Raw genomic sequence first — 19,864 nt, 5'->3', positions numbered from 1 at the left:
GTAGCTAAATCCTGACCTGCCCACATGTCCCCAGGCCCAGAGAGTGAGGCTACCAGATCTTAACTCACCAATGCAAGCCTGAGAACTCAGAGGAACCTCTCCAGGCACTTTAGTGCCAGAGCATGACATCCCCTCAGAATTGCCTCAATACAACATAAGGCAGCCCTCCAGGGTTCACAGGTATGGTTGGTGAACAACTTGCACATGGAACGTCAGTCAAGCAGGGACGGCAAAGTTATATGGGCTTGTGGTGCCTGTGCTCCAGCAATATTCAGGGCCCGGGGGCCTGGGTCCACCAATGTTTGGGGCCGGGTCTCTCCCCCGGCACCGCGTGCCACCCCTGCACGCCTCCCCTGAGTGTCCCCCAGCCCCCACTTGCTGCCCCCGCATGCCTCCCCTGGGTCCCAGAGCGTCCCTGCCTCAAGCAGCTCTGCTGGCTCCCGGCATCAACTGCCACCGCAGGGTCCTAGCGCCCCCCATCAACTAGTGCCAGGGCAGGCTGACCCTAATCCTGTCCTTCCGCCTGGGACCCCTCCCTTTTCTGGTGGGAACCTCCACCAGCACAGGGGGCCCCACCACCCACAGTCACCACTCCTGCCCCATGCTGGGCATGGGGCAGCCCCATCCCCCACCCCTAGTGAGGCTACAGCAAGGGGCGGCAGCAGGAGAGGAGGCGCACGTGATGATAGCCCCCCCAACACCCACCACAAGGGAGGCAAGGAGGCTTCCTGGACCTGAGAGGGGCCCTAGGAGCACATGCAGTGACAGTGGTGCAAGGTGAGTGTGCTGCCGGGAGGGAGGGGGGCCCCTCCCCCGGAGCTTGCTGCTGTCAGCGGGAATAGGGCTGGGGGGAGTCCTCCTCTCAGGCCCCACGTCTGGGACAGCCTGCCTGCACCCCAAACTCCTCATCCCCAGCCCCACCCCCGAGCCCACACCCCCAGCCAGAGCCCTCATCCCCCATACTCCAACCCTCTGCCCTAGCCCTGAGTCCCCTCCCACATGCCAAACCCCTCATCCCCAGCCAGAGCTCTCATCCCCCCACACCCTAACCTTATGCCCCAGGCCTAAATCCTCTCCTCCATCGTGAACCCCTCATCCCTGGCCCCACCCCACAGCCCTCACACCCCTGCACCCCAACCCTCTGCCTGAGCCCCTCCCACACCCCACATCACCATCCCTACCCCAGAACCCTCAAATTTTTACATTATTTTAAAAAAAAATATATTGGCTTACAAGGCAGGTGTGGGGGGGCGGGACTTGGACTTGTTCTGGGCACCATCAAAAATTATACAAACCTGCCCCCCGCTGCAGTCAAGAATGAATAAATAAAAGAAATAAGAGTTGAAGAGCTCTCTGGCCCACTGATATCAGTTTTTAATAAAACCTGGAGTATTGGGGAAGTTTCAGAGGACTGGAAGAAAGCTAATGTGCAAATATTTATAAACGTACCACAGGGTGACCAGGTTAACTGTAAGCTGGTTAGGCGAACAGTGACTAGGAAAACAGTGGAATGGTGTAAAGAAGACTCAAAGAATTACAAGGATAGAAATATAATTAATGCCAATCAACATGGTTTAATGGAACATAGGTCTTTTCAATCAAATTATTTTTGGTCAGAACTTTGTCAGCTAAGCATGTAATAACTGACATATTAAGTATTATTTGTAATATTGTAGCACCTCTAGGAGCCCTAGTTATGGAGCAGAACCCCACTGTGCTGGGGGCTGTCAAAAACACAGTTCCTACCCAAAGAGTTTGCAATCCAAGTATAAGACAAAAAGACAACAGATGGGAATACAGAGAAATGGGACAATATTAGAAGTTATTGACTTTCTATAAAAACAACAGGGAGTCCGGTGGCACCTTAAAGATTAAGGGATTTATTTGGACATAAGCTTTCGTGGGTAAAAAAAAAAAATCCTTCTTCAGATGCATGGAGTGAAAATTACAGAAGCAGGCATTATTATACCGACACATGAAGAGAAGGGAGTTACCTCACAAGTGGAGAACCAGTGTTGACAGGGCCAATTCGATCAGGGTGGATGTAGTCCACTCCCAATAACTGATGAGGAGGTGTCAATTCCAAGAGAGGCAAAGCTGCTTCTGTAGTGAGCCAGCCACTCCCAGTCCCTATTCAAGCTCAAATTAATGGTGTTCAATTTGCAAATGAATTTTAGTTCTGCAGTTTCTCTTTGAAGTCTGTTTCTGAAGTTTTTTTGTTCAAGTATAGCTACTTTTAAATCTGTTATAGAATGTCCAGGAAGATTGAAGTGTTCTCCTTCTGGGCTTTTGTATGTTACCATTCCTAATGTCCAATTTGTGTCCATTTATTCTTTTTTTATGTAGAGAAGTAACTATACTTAAAAGTATACTGTAAAGTAGCTATACTGGAATACTGCATCAGTTCTGGTGTCCACATTTCAAGAAAGGCAATGAAAAAATTTGAGAGGCTTCAGAGAAGAGCCACAAGAATGATTTGTGGCACATGCCTTATAGTAAGAGGCTTAGGAACTCTGTCTCTAGCTTATCAAAAGAAGCTTAAAAGGCAACCTGATCTTGTTCACAAGCAGAAGGTATCAGATTCTAGAAGACTCTCAAACTAGCACACAAAGGTATAGTCAGATCCAATGGCTGGAAGCTGAAACTAGACGAATTAAATTAAAAAGGTGCTTTTTTTTTTTTTTTGGATGGTGCACATAATTAAGCAGTAGAACACATTAACATGAATGTGGTGGATTCTCCATCACTTGAAATCTGTAAATCAAGATTACGTGTCTTTCTAAAAGATTCGCTCCAGTTCCACCACAAATTAGGTGCAAGAATTACTGGATGATGCCATATGGTCTGAGTTATGCAGGTCAGACTCGATGATCACAGTGCTCCAATCTAATGTTAAAAAAAAATCTTTGACTCTATCTGCTTCCCCTCCAAAGTAGAATAGGCACCGTGCATGTTAGTCAGCAATAGGCATTGGGCCAACTCAGAAGCTCAGCTTGAAGCTACGAGACTTTGCTTCACCTGTCATGGAAGTGCTTGTAATGGTGCCCAAGTGCCTCAGCGGAGCCTTGGGAGATTCAGGCCATGCCTACACTACAAACATTGGTTGACACAAACCTGTGTGTGTGTGTGTCTACTTGGCTACTTGTGTCAGCAGTGAGCATACTCAACCAGGAATGAGTGTAACAATGCACACTTGGGTGCACTATGGGTAGGTATCCCACGGTGTAACCCACCACCAGCCAGCGCACAGTCTTTTAGGAAGTTTTGGCAATGCATAGTAGGGCAGAAATTAGATGCACAGGGGCGACGGGGAGCAAGGTGTCAACTTCCGAGTGTTTAACTGTCTACATTCCATAATGTCATCTATATCCCACAATCTTCATGGCTTTTTTCCAAAATCACACAAATTCATTCATCTCTCCTCGCTATCCACCATCTGTGACAGAAACACGGATCCCACACAGCTCTGCACTACTGTCATGAGCATTGCAATCACAGTACACATGATCCTTTAGTATTTGCAGAGCTGCAAGAAGAACTGACTCAATGGGGAACATGACAGACAGAATGCTGTGGGATGTGTAGAAAAAACAATTAAAAGTTGTTGATGGTGTTCACAGAGCAGCTGCAAATCATGGAGTGCCACTTCTGGGCCTAAGAAATGAGCACTGACTGGTGGGATTGCATCATAATGCAGGCTTGGGATGACAAGCAGTGGCTGCAGAACTTTTGGATGCGCAAGGCCACATTCATGGATTTGTGCACCAAACTCACCCAGCCCTATAGCACAGAGACACCAAAATGAGAGCTGCACTGACACTGGAGAATGCCAGATTAACGGGTCAGTTGAGTATCAATCAGAAGTGGGAAAATCCACCACAGAGGCCATTATCATGCAAATGGACAGGGCCATTAATCATCTCCTAAGTAGGACTGTGACTCTTGGCAACGTGCAGGACATAGTGGATGAATCTGCTGCAATGGGGTTCCCAAACTGCAGTGGGACACATCCCTAATTTCGCACCAGACCACATGGCCACAGAATACATCAACAGAAAGGGCTACTCTTTTTTGGTTATGCAAGTGTTCATGGATCACTGGAGACACTTCACTGACAGGGCTGGTCAGGGAAGGTGCATGATGCTTGTATCTTTAAAAAACACAGGATTTTTTAGAAAGCTACAAGCAGGGACTTTCTTTCCTGACCACCAGATTGCCATTGGGAATGTTGAAATGCCAATAGCAATCCTGGGGATCCCAGCCTACCCCTTGCTTGCCCTGGCTCAACATGAACTGTACACTGACTGTCATGGATCCACAGGTCTGGTGCTCTGGAACAGTCCCTGGGAGGACCCCTTCAGAGTGTTCACCCCCTTAGGGTCTCTCATTCTCATTGGGGTAAGCACATTAGCTTCACCGCCTCGTTGAATTGAACCCTGGAGCCTTCAGCACCGCTGCTTACTCCATGAAATCCCCTCAGAGTCTCCACTTGATTTGGACACCCGGGGGAAGGCTTGCACACCCAAAGGGAGCAGTGCACCCCCAACTTCCTTAGACTAGAATGACTCTCAGCGAGTGTTGTAAAAAACAGAAGGGCTTATTAGATGTCTGGAACACAGCATAGGAAGTACTTGGTTAGCACAGAGAACAGAAAAGTTACAGCAAAGTCCACCTGGCTCTGTCCAGAGTTCTCTCTGACCTATCGAGTCCCAGTCCAGAAGCCAGAGTCCTCCTTCCAACAGCCCACACTACCAACACCTGGCCCCTCCTCTGTCCTTTGTTGTTTCCTGGGGGAAAACAGGTCACCTGGTGTGACGATGCTGCCTTTGTGGGACCCAACTGAGAGTGCCAATTCAGGACAAATTGCTTAAAGCAGGGCAGTTGCAGCCCAAGGCTGGGGTTCCTTTGCACACCAAGGCAAACCAAACCAGCCAAACAGAGAAGACTTCAGTTACCCACTGGCTAACCACAAGTCACACAAGCAATTCCCTTAGACACTCCAGTTTCCCAGTATCACCACCAATGCCACTTGCTATGGGGGTGAATGATTATGAAAACCAATACCCCAATAAAAGAAAAATGGTTCTCCCGATCCCAAAAGACCAAGCCCCAGATCCAGGTCAATATACTGATCAGATCTTATCCACAAATCACGCTGTTGCCAGTTCTTTAGGATCTAAAATCTAAAGGTTTATTCATAAAAGGAAAAAAGAGAGATAGATGAGAGCTAAAATTGGTTAAATGGAATCAATTACATACAGTAATGGCAAAAGTTCTTGGTTCAGGCTTGTAGCAGTGATGGAATAAACTGCAGGTTCAAATCAAGTCCCTGGAGTACATCCACAGCTGGGATGGGTCATTCAGTCCTTTGTTAAGACCTTCAGTTTGTAGCAAAGTCCCTCCAGAGGCAAGAAGCAGGATTGAAGACAGGCTGCTGCATCTCCTCCATCTTTTTATAGTCTCTTGCTTGCTTTGTTTCAAAGATAAGCTGTCCAGCCTTAGAGTTCTGTCCATAGCCATGTCCCTGCATACCTTGCTGAGTCACAAGGTGTATCTGCCTTCTTTCAATGGGTCAGTTGTATAGCTGATGGTCCTTAATGGGCCATCAAGCAGGCTAAGCAGAGCTGTCACCCAGAAGCATAGCATAAGTTTGAAATACAGTGTAGAGCCAATATTCATAACTTCAACTACAAAAATGATACACACATACAGCTAGCATAATCATAATCATCAAATCACAACCTTTCCATAGACACCTTACACAACAACCTTTGTACAATATTTGCTGCAAATACATAACAGAGGTTGCAACAATGGTCACAGAGCCACAGGTTATGTCAGTAATGTCACACCTGGCTACCACCCTTAGCTCTTTGTTCTCCAGCTGGTCACAGCCAGCTGGCTTCCTGCAGAGGGTGTCGGCAGCCCTTGGTCATTAGTTGCTAGGCACCAGATGTCCAACCATCGGAGCGGCCATTGTCTGCTGAGACTTTGACAAGCCCATCCCATCACCCAGTTAAACATGTAGCACATAGGGGAAACTGAGGCACACAGTATTCATACAAAATATTAAGAAAATTCCCATCGTCACACTGGCCACTTTGACAGCACCAAGGAGAGATTTAACTAGACTCAACAGGTGCAGAATGACAGGTGAATTTTTCTGGGAAATCAAAGGGTGGCTGGCACTGTTTACTTACAAGATTGGAACTCAGTGAGACAAATATCCCAATGGTTATAGCTAAGGCTAAGATTTTGTCATGAGGTTAGGGAATCTGTGACTTCCAGAGACCTCCGTGACATTTTCCGCTTCAGCCCTGGGGTGGCAGAGCTGGAGGGCCCCCCTATAGCCGCCTGTGGCAGCAGGGGGGACCCTAGAGCCCCAGAAGCAGTGAGTGCTGGACCCTCCTTCCTCCCCATTTTGTCAGTTATTTTTAGTAAAAGTCAGGGACAGATCACAAGCTTCTGTGAATGTTTGTTATTGTCTGTGACCTGTCCCTTTTACTAAAAATAACTGTGACAAGATCTTAACCTTAGTTATAGTTGCCTGCTGTGTCCTGCATAATATCTGTGCAGCAAAGGGAGAAAAATTTCCACCAGGGTAAAAGGGCGGAGGTGAAGCAGTTACCTACTGAGTTTAAACAACCAGACAAGGGCTATTAAAAAAGCATCACACAGAGCTACACAGCTCAGGGAGGCTTTGAAAGAGAAAATGAAGATTTCCTGGACAGATGTCAGGATATGCTTCTGCGGGCACAACATTCTGAAGAATCAGAGCAGGCTGCACAGTGGAGACAGAAGGACGGTGAAGAAAATTGGCAGCATGTGATCTCCAGAAGAAGAAAGAGGAGCATCCATGTACCAGCAATGCAGATACAGGTGAGCAACCATTTTCATGTTCTCTTAGATACAGGTACTAATGCGGAGAGTGGACTAGATGGTACATCTGAGGGAAGGGAGCAGAAGGAGACTCCACCGATTGGAAGGCATGAGATGCACTGTCCCAGGGATGGAGGTTCCATGACCACCGCTCCCAAGAGAAGGAGGTGGCTGGTGGTGGTCGGGGACTCCCTCGTAAGGGGGACTGAGTCATCTATCTGCTGTCCTGACCGGGAAAACTGAGAAGTGTGCTGCTTGTCTGGAGCTAGGATTCACGATGCAATGGAGAGACTGCCGAGACACATCAAGCCCTCGGATTGCTACCCCTTCCTGCATCTCCACGTGGGCACCAATGATACTGCCAAGAATGACCTTGAGCGGATCACTGCAGACTACGTGGCTCTGGGAAGAAGGATAAAGGAGTTTGAGGCGTAAGTGGTGTTCTCGTCCATCCTCCCTGTGGAAGCAAAAGGCCCAGTAGAGACCGTCTAATCGTGGAAGTCAACGAATGGCTACGCAGGTGCTGTCAGAGAGATGGTTTTGGATTCTTTGACCAGGGATGGTGTTCCAAGAAGAAGGATTGCTAGGCGGGCTCCACCTAACGAAGAGATGGAAGAGCATCTTCGCAAGCAGGCTGGCAAAACCTAGTGAGGAGGGCTTTAAACTAGGTTCACCAGGGGAAGGAGACCAAAGCCCTGAGGTAAGTGGGGAAGTGGGATACCAGGAGGGAGCACGAGCAGGAGAGTGCAAGAGGGAAGGACTCCTGCCTCATACTGAGAAAGCAGGACAATCAGCAAGTTATCTTAAGTGCCTATACACAAATGCAAGAAGACTGGGAAACAAGCAGAGAGAACTGGAAGTTCTGGCACAGTCAAGGAATTATGATGTGATTGGAATAACAGAGACTTGGTGGGATAACTCACATGACTGGAGTCCTGTCATGGATGGATATAAACTGTTCAGGAAGGACAGGCAGGGCAGAAAAGGTGGGGGAGTTGCATTGTATGTAAGAAAGCAGTATGACTGCTCAGAGCTCCAGTATGAAACTGCAGAAAAACCTGAGAGTCTCTGGATTAAGTTTAGAAGTGTGAGCAACAAAGGTGATGTCGTGGTGGGTGTCTGCTATAGACCACCAGACCAGGGGGATGAAGTGGACAAGGCTTTCTTCTGGCAACTAACAGAAGTTACTAGATTACAGGCCCTGGTTCTCATGGGGGACTTCAATCACTCTGATAACTGCTGGGAGAGCAATACAGCAGTGCACCTGACAATCCAGGAAGTTTTTGGAAAGTGCAGGGGACAATTTCCTGGTGCAAATGCTGGAGGAACCAACTAGGGGCAGAGCTTTTCTTGACCTGCTGCTCACAAACAGGGAAGAATTAGTAGGGGAAGCAAAAGTGGACGGGAACCTGGGAGGCAGTGACCATGAGATGGTCGAGTTCAGGATCCAGACACAAGAAAGAAAGGAGAGCAGCAGAATATGGACCCTGGACTTCAGAAAAGCAGACTTTGACTCCCTCAGGGAACTGATGGGCAGGATTCCCTGGGAGAATAACATGAAGGAGAAAGGAGTCCAAGAGAGCTGGGTGTATTTTAAAGAATTCTTATTGAGGTTGCAGGAACAAACCATCCCGATGTGTAGAAAGAATAGTAAATATGGCAGGCGACCAGCTTGGCTTAACAGTGAAATCCTTGCTGATATTAAACGCAAAAAAGAAGCTTACAAGAGGTGGAAGATTGGACAAATGACCAGGGAGGAGTATAAAATATTACTCAGGCATGCAGAAGTGAAATCAGGAAGGCCAAATCACACTTGGAGTTGCAGCTAGCAAGAGATGTTAAGAGTAACAAGAAGGATTTCTTCAGGAATGTTAGCAACAAGAAGGTGGTCAAGGAAAGTGTGGGCCCCTTACTGAATAAGGGAGGTAACCTAGTGACAGAGGATGTAGAAAAAGCGAATGTACTTAATGCTTTTTTGCCTCTGTCTTCACGAACAAGGTCAGCTCCCAGACTACTGCACTGGGCAGCACAGTATGGGGAGGAGGTGACCAGTCCTCTGTGGAGAAAGAAGTGGTTCAGGAGTATTTAGACAAGCTGAACGAGCATGAGTCCATGGGGCTGGGTGCACTGCATCCGAGGGTGCTAAAGGAGTTGGCGGATGAGATTGCAGAGCCATTAGCCATTATTTTTGAAAACTCATGGCGATCGGGGGAGGTCCCAGATGACTGGAAAAAGGCTAATGTAATGCCCATCTTTAAAAAAGGGAAGGAAGAGGATATAGTCAGCCTCACCTCAGTCCCTGGAAAAAACATGGAGCAGGGCCTCAAGGAATCAATTCTGATGCATTTAGAGGAGAGGAAAGTGATCAGGAACAGTCAGCATGGATTCACTAAGGGCAAGTCATGCCTGACTAACCTAATTGCCTTCTATGACGAGATAACTGGCTCTGTCGATGAGGGAAAAGCAGTGGATGTGTCATTCCTTGACTTTAACAAAGCTTTTGATACGGTCTCCCACAGTATTCTTGCCAGCAAGTTAAAGACGTATGGTTTGAATGAATGGACTATAAGGTGGATAGAAAGCTGGCTAGACCATTGGGCTCAATGGGTAGTGATCAATGGCTCCCTGTCTAGTTGGCAGCCGGTATAAAGCGGAGTGCCCCAAGGGTCAGTCCTGGGGCCGGTTTTGTTCAATACCTTCATTAATGATCTGGAGGATGGCGTGGATTGCACCCTCAGCAAGTTTGCAGATGACACTAAACTGGGAGGGTGGTAGAGACACTGGAGGGTAGGGATAGGATACAGAGGGACCTAGCCAAATTAGAGGATTGGGCCAAAGGAAATCTGATGAGGTTCAACAAGGACAAGTGCAGAGTCCTGCACTTAGGACGGAAGACTCCCATGCACTGCTACAGACTAGGGAACGAGTGGCTAGGCAGCAGTTCTGCAGAAAAGGACCTAGGGGTTACAGTGGACGAGAAGCTGGATATGAGTCAACTTCTTTTTGCCAAGAAGGCTAACAGCATTTTGGGCTGTATAAGTAGGAGCATTGCCAGCAGATCGAGGGACGTGATCACGTCCCTCTATTCGGCATTGGTGAGGCCTCATCTGGAGTACTGTGTCCAGTTTTGGGCATGTGGAAAAATTGAAAAGAGTCCAGTGGAGGGCAACAAAAATGATTAGGGGGCTGGAGCACATGACTTATGAGGAGAAGCTGAGGGAACTGGGATTATTTAGTCTGCAGAAGAGAAGAATGAGGGGGGATTTGATAGCTGTTTTCAACTACCTGAAAGGGGGTTCCAAAGAGGATGGATCTAGACTGTTCTCAGTGGTACCAGGTGACAGACCAAGGAGTAATGGCCTCAAGTTGCAGGGGGGAGGTTTAGGTTGAATATTAGGAAAAACTTTTTCACTAGGAGGCTGGTAAAGCACCTGAATGGGTTACCTATGGAGGTGGTGGAATCTCCTTCCTTAGAGGTTTTTAAGGTCAGGCTTGACAAAGCCCTGGCTGGGATGATTTAGGTGGGGATTGGTCCTGCTTTGAGCAGGGGGTTGGACTAGATGACCTTCTGAGGTCCCTTCCAACCGTAAGATTCTATGAAAGACCACTTCAAGAGTGATCCACAGTAATGCGCTGTAGTGTACTGTGTTCTACCAGGTTCTGCTGTTTTGTGGCCTAAGAACTGTGTGGTGCTTGGTGTACATGTATGATTCTAATACTATCAATGCACCTATTAATTTTGTCTGTGACCAATCCTATGAGTTTGTGACACTGTGCAGTAATGAATAGTTGGTTGCTTTCAGAACTGCTAGGCACTCGGCAACGTATGTTGTGAACTGATAAAGATAAATTATGTTCTAAATAATAGAATTTTATTCCGTTACCAAATCAGTACACCCCCCAGTGCAATTTTAAAATAAATGCATTAAAAATTAATAAAACATAATAAATTAACAAGAACGGAACGTATGAAGGGAAAAGAACATTCGTGTCAATTTCAGCTAAACAGACCAATTGTGGTTTTCACAGGTCAGTGTATGTGAAGCTGTGATTGTCTTTAATGTACTCAGGGTGGAGTGGTATGGGTAGTGCAGCAGCCTCTGATGCCATGTGGAATGTTGGGGGCAAGGCAGGGAGGTCCCATAATGGAGTTCTCAGTGGGTTGCAGAGGAAAGTGAGCCCGGGATTGTTGAACCTGTAAGTCCATCAGAGTTGCAGTATCTGTGATTACTGCCTGAGAAGCCCCATTATGTCCTGGTGTATTTCACTCTCCTTTTCCTGCTGGGACTCCCAGGCCTATCTCCTTTCCACTCTTTCCTTCTCCAAGCTGTCTGCAATGTTGACCTACCAGGCCATGTGCTCATGGTCTGATGCAGCACTGGCGTGCAAGATCTCATTGAACATGTCATCCTGAGTCCTCTTCTTTCCCTTATCTGGCTCAGGTGTTCCCCGGGTGTGGTGGGGGAAATGTCAAGGCTGCAATGGCAGCAGCTGCAGAGAAAACACAGAGCAGTACTATAGTCAGTATAATCACAGTCAATATAGTTACAACAGAAAGTGAAAATTAGATTCAGAATTCTCCCCTTCCCTTGCACCTCTAAAGTGTTAAACAAGACTAGCTTATGGACACTTATACTTTTGAGTTCCTGATCCCTGGTGCCATTCACAGCACCAGCCATGGTGAGTATGAGCACCATGCACGAGGGAAATGAGAGAATTGCTCGGCTGCATGAAACTATAAATATAGGGAAATGGTATGGAATACTGGCACTATTTTCCACAGGCAGTCGAGATTTTCACTGGTATCTCACTCCTGAAGGTAACAAAGGCAGACAGAGAGCCCAGTTGCTGCTGGCATTCCAAAGCCACGCAAGCTTGTACTATCCTGTGTACTGCAATGGTGCCCGCCGAAGTTATCGCTGAGTGGCATGCAGAAAGTTTCCTACCACAGAGGAAGAAATAAGGCTGCCATCCCTAAAAACCTTTGGGAGAAGATTCCAGAGTACCTCAGTGAAAGTTTCATCCAGATCTCTCAGAAGGATTCAAGGAATATCCCAGCGTACATAAACTGCCCCACAGGGTCCCCCTTGCCTAACTCTACAGAGCAATGAAAGGCAGATCACAACACTATCTCTCTTTGTTGTACCTCTGCCTCTTCTAGTTTGGATACATTAATGCAAAGTCGATAGCTGCATCCTGTTAAGTTGGGAGTGCCATCATTGTAATGGGAAATAAATTGACGCATTTACCTGAGGTTCCTTCCTCTGCATTGGGCTCATCTGTGCTTGGCTGCCAGGACTGACTGGACTGCAGTGGAGTCTCAAACAGGTCCTGGTTCATGGCACAGTTGGACTCCCCAGTTGCCAGTTCCTCCATCCTCCTCTTCGCCCTTCTCCCCGCTGTTCAGGCTAGGGTCCTGTGGGTCAGGCTCCTTGGAAGTATCAATGTTAGAGTGTGGGGTGGTGGTGCCTTTGTCAAGTATCGCATGTAGCTCTTTATATAAGTAGCAGGTCTGCGGCTTGACACTGTATTGACTGTTGGCCTCCCTGGCCTTCTGATACACCTGCCAAAGCTCCTTCGCTTTCACACGGCACTCCTGCTGGTCCCCATCTTCTCCATCATCCCCTGAACAGTCCCTTCATAGAAGTCAACATTTCCACAGCTAGTCTGTAGCTGTGCTTGCACAGCTTCTTCTCCCCATAGGCCAAGAAGATCCAATATCTCCTGTCTATGCCAAGCCAGAGCATATCTAGAGCGTGCAGCCAACATGGTCAGCTGGGCAGCTGCACACAACAATGGAGAGCTGCTAGGTGTGCTCGCCAAGCCAGACAATCAGGAAAACACAAATTCGTGGGGTCTTCTGCTCTACGTGACACCTGGGCAGTGGAGGAATGTCAGACATTGTAGGATAGCTGCTAGAGAACTGTTAGGGTCGACATCAGTTACGCAGCATCTACACTTGTGCTACATTGACGTTGGCTCTATACCGCTCAGGAAGGCAGTGTTACTGTCGGCGTAACAGGGTGCTTACGTTAGTGGGAGACAAATTTAAGCGTACACACATGCACAATTAAGTCGACGCAAGGCAGCTTATGTCGACCTAACTTTGTAGTGTAGGCCTCCAGATCAAAATTGGCTAAAGTTATTCCACTAACACACCACTTCTAACCATGAATAAAAAAACTATATGCAGTAAACACTAATTTTCACACATGGAAAAGGAGATCAACAAGGCAACAAAGGCCACTAGATTTCTAGCCTGTTGAGTTCCTGCTTGCCAACTTCAGCAGTTTCAAGGAACTCTACATGAGAAGGTTACATTGGTTTAAAACAATACCTTTGATTAAACCAATTTAGATAGATTGTCCCTGTATGGACACTCTCTCTCTCTGTGGACTCTTCCTTCGGCTTAAGTTTGTTTCAGTTTAGCTTAAATCGATTCCTAATAGTCTTAAACTAAACCAAAATAATAGTATCCTCAAAGCCTTTTGCACTTCCTTAACTAAATCAACATAAAAATCACACCTTTAGTTAAGCCAGTGCAACTTTGTTTAGCAGCGGTAGCCACTCAGGTTGGAAGAGATGGTGAAGGGACACATTGCTTAAACAGACCCTACTATTCAACAGTTCCAAGTTCACAAAATCAGAGCTCTCAGGACACTTACAACAGAGATTCATGAAACCTATGTTTGAAGAGAAACTTCAAGTTAATGTCTTTTCTCTGTGAAAACACTTCTTGGCCCCATACAACCGCTTGGGAGCCTCAATCACCGTATATGTAGCTTCCTGGACCAGGTTACATAGAAAGCCCTTTTTAATATGCTATATTTTGACAGAGGCTATTCCAGTGGTTCTCAACCTGCAGCCCAATTAGCTGTGTGCTAAATGCCGCCGGGCCATGCGACAGGGTCCAGGTTGCCCAGTGCAGCGGGGTCCAGGCTTGGGGCTGAGGCTGCCACCTGGCCCCAAGCGGCGGGGGTTCGGGGCTGCCACCTGACCCTGCATGGTCCATGGTCCGGAGCTGCCAGCCAGCCCCCACGGGGTCAGTGTCTGGGCTGCCACCCAGCTGCCCTGCCACCTGGCCCCCACAATTGGGGTCCAGCAGGTCGGGGCTGCACAGCATGGTCCAGGGTCCCTGCCACCCACCCCAGGCTCCGCTCCTGTCCCCACTCTGTGGAGGGGTCTCTGGGTTGGAAGCGCTGGCCATAGGGATCTGTGAGGAGGAGTCGGGGGGGGGGGGGCGGGCACACTGTGGTTCTCAACCTGTGGCCCAGGTTGTGGCCCACAATAATAAATAGATTGAGAATCACTGGGTGTATTCTCTGAGGTGTACATTGATCTTAGCTGTGATGTAATTCTGCCACATAGTTTCTATCCCAGGTGAGGCACTGGCGGAGTGCCCTAGCTGTTAACCAATAAACATGCAGTGTTCCCTCACCTGCCTGGTAGTTACTGGAGTGATATGCCATTTCAATGCAGTCCTGCTAACAGGGTGCCTACACCTTAGCAGGGAACTACCTACACAGCCAGTTGGGTAGGAATGCTTCTCTGTAGAGATGTTTGGCATAGATTCATGTGTGCGTCACGTCCCTGTCCAGATGTAAGACAGTTCATACTAAATCAGAGGTGCATGTGATATTTATCACCTACATACAGTACCAAGGTACTTAAGCTTCAAAATCCCTCAAAATGTAGATGTATTTATCCTTGTTTTACAGATGGGAAAACTGCAGCACAGTGGGTAAGGGACCTGCTCAAGGTTGCACAACACAGGGACAGAGCAGAGAATGGAAAACGAGTCCTGAGTTTTACATCCCCTGCTCAGTCAAGCAGGCAATGCTGTCTTATGTCTGTACGTACACATTGGCTTTCCAATTTCAAAAGCGTCCCAAGGAATGGTGTTCCCAGGCCCACAGCCTCTTACAGAATAGAGTGAGGACTCTAAACACTAATTTTCATTACCTTGATCTCATTCCTTTCAGTTACACCCCCATTTATGATAGAAAATAATTTCTTTGCTTACTAGCGGTTTAGGCCCTTCAGCTATTTGTAAGCTTATTATACCAAACTCCACTCAGAGCATCACTTGTAGCACCCTCCAGTTTGTCACTATCTTTCCAGGACCGAAGGTCCAGATCAAAGCAATGTCTCTGGTGGGATTGTCTCAGAACCACACAAGGAAGGACTCTTTCTTATCGCTCTATCCCAGCATAAAACACCAGTGGGATTTGCTACCACCTTCCTAGGGGGTTTCTCTCTGACACTGAACATGCACGTGGCATTTCTGCCCAGCCTATGATGTGTCCTTCGGTGAACGTGTCTCCTTAGCCACCCCCTGAGGATGTGCACATGCCCTTAACTGTCTGTGCATCCAGGGCATAGGGCAGCGGGCACGCACACGCGGCCACACGAGACACGCTGGATTCTGGCCGGCAGCTCAGGCTGGGGTCCCACGCTGCAGCCTAGGCGCACACAAGGGATGCGCAGTACAGCCGCCTCCACGTCCACGCGCAGGGCGCGAGCGAGACCTTTCACCCCCCTCAGTCAGTTACCGGCTGCCCTTCGCCCTCGGCCCGCCCTGCGCCCGACCCCCGCCCTTACCCAGGAAGATGGAGACGATGAGGCGCAGCGCTTGCTCGGAGGAGCCCAGCGCCTCCGCTGCCCGGGCCAGGCCCAGACCGGACCCCGCCACCGCCATGTTCTCCCCGGGCCGCCCGGCCAGACCCACCGCCGCTCCCCAAACCCGGCAGCTGCAACAGCCGCCGGCGCGGCCCCCTCACCTAGGACACACCCACTTGATAGCTATTGGCTGCGCTGCTCCTGCTACGCTCCCCACACCGCCTCCAATTGGCCAGTGTGCGGCAGCGGGGCAGGACCGAGAGCTAACTGAGGCAAAGGTTACTCCACGTGAGGGTGGAGCGACGAACGGCCTTGTCAACCAACGATTGGATGAGCCTCTTCCGGGAATCAGACTCTGATTGGGCAAGATAGGGCGGGGCCCTGAGTACGGGGTGGGGTCCGGCTCCCCATTGGTCATGCCGGGGACAGGAGAGAGCAAGTCAGGGGAGGGGGAGTAGGAGGAGGAGGCGAGGCGGGGCGGGGTGAGGGTTACTGTCGGGCACTAGGCGAACGGCGGAAGAGGGTGGTGTAGCTAGCGCGGTCCCAACGGCCCACCAGCAAAAAGTTAGAATACCGTTAGCGTGGGCGAACCTTATGCATATTTATCATATGTTAATAAGCCTAGCGCACAATCGGCCTCATTTAGCCTTTCACCTGCATTTTTGGAGCGTGTCCTATTGTCACCACCCCATGAGTTAGATGCAAAGTTAATGAGTTATGTGAAAATTAATTTAAATATCCAATGTACGGCTCTTCTGTTTTTATACCCTCAATTAATAATTCTTATGCTAATATTACTCTTGAATATGCAAATATTATGTGCAGCGATGACTTGCCTCTGCTGTGCTCTCAGCCAGTGCTTTGCAGTTGCTGTTGTTGTGTTTCTCTTATGCATATGTTGTCCCTTACTAAAACTCAGTGGGGGTGTTTTGGTTGGCTAGCTCCCAGTACCAAAAGAAAGGGGAAGGGTCGATGGGAAATCAGAACCCTGACACTGACAGACCCCAGGAACAAGGGGGAGAGGCCATTGCTCCCGGTCAGCCTGATTGACAGGGTGGGCAGGCTAATCAGGCAGTCAGGAAGCCAGAGGGGTCTAGTTCTCTGTGTAAGGGTCAATCCATCCTCATCATCATATCCACTCATTATACTCCATACCTGAACATAGCCACTATATGAACTTCATATCCTCATATCTCAATACTTGTACTTTCACCCATCAACCTTTTATCCCCAATTGGGGATATTGCTGATTATGTATTCCTTATGCCACCTGATCTTAAATCAAATTTTGCACCCTCGATAATCTGTATGTTATTGCCTGATAACCAGAAACTTCTATGCTCAAACTCTGTTCACTTTTTTTTTTGACATCATCTTAATAAAAATTTTAAACATGGAATTGCCTGGGTCAGACAGAGTGGGGCTGAGCTAAGGAGAGAGCAGCAGCCCAAGCTGAGCTGGGGAGCAGAGCTGTGCCAGCCAGAGGGGTCAGAAAAGCAGCCCAGGAAGCAGGTCAGTGCTGGGAGAAGAGTCACAGAAGCAGCCCACAGAGCAGACCTGTCCTCACACCTTCTTGTCAAACTGTCTCAAATGGGCTATCTTGATTATCACTACAAAAGTTTTTTTTCTCTTGTTGACAATATCATCTTAATCATCTTAATTGTTGACAATTGTGTATTCTCTGAGGTGTACATTGATCTTAGCTGTGATGTAATTCTGCCACATAGTTTCTATCCCAGGAGAGACACTGGCGGAGTGCCCTAGCTGTTAACCAATAAACATGCAGTGTTCCCTCACCCGCCTGGTAGTTACTGGAGTGATATCCCATTTCAATGCAGTCCTGCTAACGGGGTGCCTACACCTTAGCAGGGAACTACCTACATAGCCAGTTGGGTAGGAATGCTTCTCTGTAGAGATGTTGACAATATCATCTTAATTAATTAGCCTCTTAGAGTTGGTAGGGGAACTCCCACCTTTTCATGTTCTTTGTATGTATGTATATCTCCTCACTATATGTTCCATTCTATGCATCCGATGAAGTGGGCTGTAGCCCACGAAAGCTTATGCTCAAATAAATTTGTTAGTCTCTAAGCTGCCACAAGTACTCCTGTTCTTTTTGCGGATACAGACTAACACGGCTGCTACTCTGAAAAAAAATCAGATGAGTTTCAAACTCGAGTGAGTTAACCTGCACTTCACCAGGGTAGTGTGTAAGCCAGGAAAGTTCCCCACAATAGCAGGACTATTCCCCCGTTTACACATAATTAACTGTATGAAAGAAACCTTGCACATAATTAATATCATGTAAATATTCTCATGCATAATTCATTGTATGGAAATTGTAAATCTGCACATTTGTAACATGATTTCCTCATGCATAGCTAAACGTGCATTTTTTCCCATATATGTAACTCGTATGGCGCACCTTCATCACTGTCATCATCATTGTTCATATATATTTTCTGTGCACGGTGGCTCCCAGAGCAGATAGGAGACAGATGATCCCTGCCCCCAAGGGATGGCAGACAAAATTAGACATACAGTGGTAATGAGAGTTTGTGGAAAAAGAGAGGAGTCCCAGCACTGTACTTACACAGTTCCCTATGTGGGATGGGCCCAGCCGGGGGGAGGGTATGAGTCTCCCAGGGCTGTGATGCTTCCTGGGGATACCCAGGGGTGTGAGGCACCTTGCTACTACCGGCTTTTAGCCTGAGGAAGCCTCATCCATGTCTGTTAGGGGTCATCTCTCTGACTCCACCAGCCATGGGCAACACAAGCACTTCCCTCTTAGCCTGCACAGGCTCTGCTGTCCCTCTGCAGGTAACCAATTGGCACACTCCAACCCTTGAACTCTCTGAGTGTCCCCCTGGAGTGCCCAGCCCTTGATCCACTGGACACTCACAGAATTCAGAGATTGGCTGCTCCCAAAGGAACTGTACACCCCAGCTTACCAGTTTCACCTCAGGATAACTGCTCCGCTCAACTCACAGCACTTAGATTTGTTTATAATGAAATCAAAGTAAAAGTTTATTTAATGAAGAACAGAGATTGAAATAACAGCAAATATGTAGAAATATCAGAAACAATTGGGTACATCCAAAACAAAATCATTATACGCCTTCTAGAGTCTAGACTTAACTAACAAGAAACTTTCCTGGTCTAATGAAGTTTAGAGTTCACCCTAAGACTTTCTCCCAGTGTTTAACAGCCAGATCAGCTGTGATCCTCCATTCACAAGACAAGCATACAGGCAGCTTGACTCCTAGGTGAAGGCTACCGGGTACACCCCTGTACCCCTAGCTATATTTCAACAATCCATTGTCTTTACTCTTAAACAGGATTCCTTCTCCCCACACTAGTGTTTTTTTCCTGTAGGCTTCTTTTTTGTAGATTTTGCAAATTTTGTTTAGCTGATGGCTCTGTATGCAAATAGACTCTCACTGTAAGACACAATACAAAATGGTCAGCCAGGGAGATCAGGGTCACAGCAAGTTTCTTGGAGCCGAGTTTCCTGTTCAAATATTTTTTCTTTTGTTATTTTGTGTCTCAGTCAGCCGGTTTGTGCCGTGTCAAAGCCGAGGTGAGTCTGAAGAAGGAAGGAACAATGACCTTGCAGATCAGTTCACAGAGGATGTTCCACATACCCAGGGGCGGCAGGTTTATGAAATTTTTGGTGGTGCCCAGAACAGGTCCAAGTCCCCCCCACCACACACACACCTGCCTTTTAAGCCAATATACTTAAAGTCATCCCGGTTAACATTGTTTTGTTGTTACGTTGCTGAGTAGTGGCTCTCAAACTTTTTTTCCACGGACCACTTGAAAATTGCTGAGGATCTTGGCGGACCACTTAATGATCTTTCCAAATGTTGTATGTACCGTTAGCTAACTATTGTAAAGCGCTTTGGATAAAAGTGCTATATTAAAAAAAAACCTAAAAACTAATTAACTTTTTTTGTTCTACACATAAAAGCACACAACTCATATTTTAATATCAGTAGTCTTAACCTTTCTAATGCAATGGATGTGCCCTCTCTCCCCTGCCGCAACAGCCCCCAAGCTGGGACTGGGAAGAAGGGGGGTTCTCTCCCTCTCTCCCCCACTGCAGCAGCCCCTGAGCTCTGGCTGGAAAGGAGGGGGGTCTCTCCCCTCCTACAGCAGCCACAGAGCTGAAGCTGGGAAGGAAGGGGGTCTCTCCCCAGCAGCCGCAGTCCTGAGCCTCTTTCTCTGGCCGCCGTAGCCCTGCACGTCCCAAATTCCCCCCACCGCCCCTTCTCACACCACTGACCACTCCTACCTACTCCCTATTCCTCCCAAGGCCACCACCTCACCTTACATGTGCATCTTCCCCAGGGTCCAGGCACCTAAT

General features: G+C 47.9%; 1 protein-coding gene across 1 annotated transcript in view; it reads right to left on the bottom strand.

Moving 5' to 3' along the window:
• Positions 1 to 15,673, bottom strand: part of LPCAT3 (lysophosphatidylcholine acyltransferase 3) — a 32,349-nt gene extending 16,676 nt beyond the window's left edge. Inside the window, exon 1 of the mRNA XM_005312032.4 lies at positions 15,481 to 15,673. Coding sequence (XP_005312089.1) covers positions 15,481 to 15,577 — 97 coding nt within the window. The 5' untranslated portion in view covers positions 15,578 to 15,673. The remainder of the gene's footprint in view (positions 1 to 15,480) is intronic.
• Between the last annotated feature and the right edge of the window lie 4,191 nt (positions 15,674 to 19,864).

Source organism: Chrysemys picta, chromosome 1 (genome assembly GCF_011386835.1).
Source record: "Chrysemys picta bellii isolate R12L10 chromosome 1, ASM1138683v2, whole genome shotgun sequence".
Taxonomy (NCBI): Eukaryota; Metazoa; Chordata; order Testudines; family Emydidae; genus Chrysemys; species Chrysemys picta.
The sequence above is the reverse complement of the archived record's forward strand: the minus strand, read 5'-3'. Positions and strand labels throughout refer to the sequence as shown.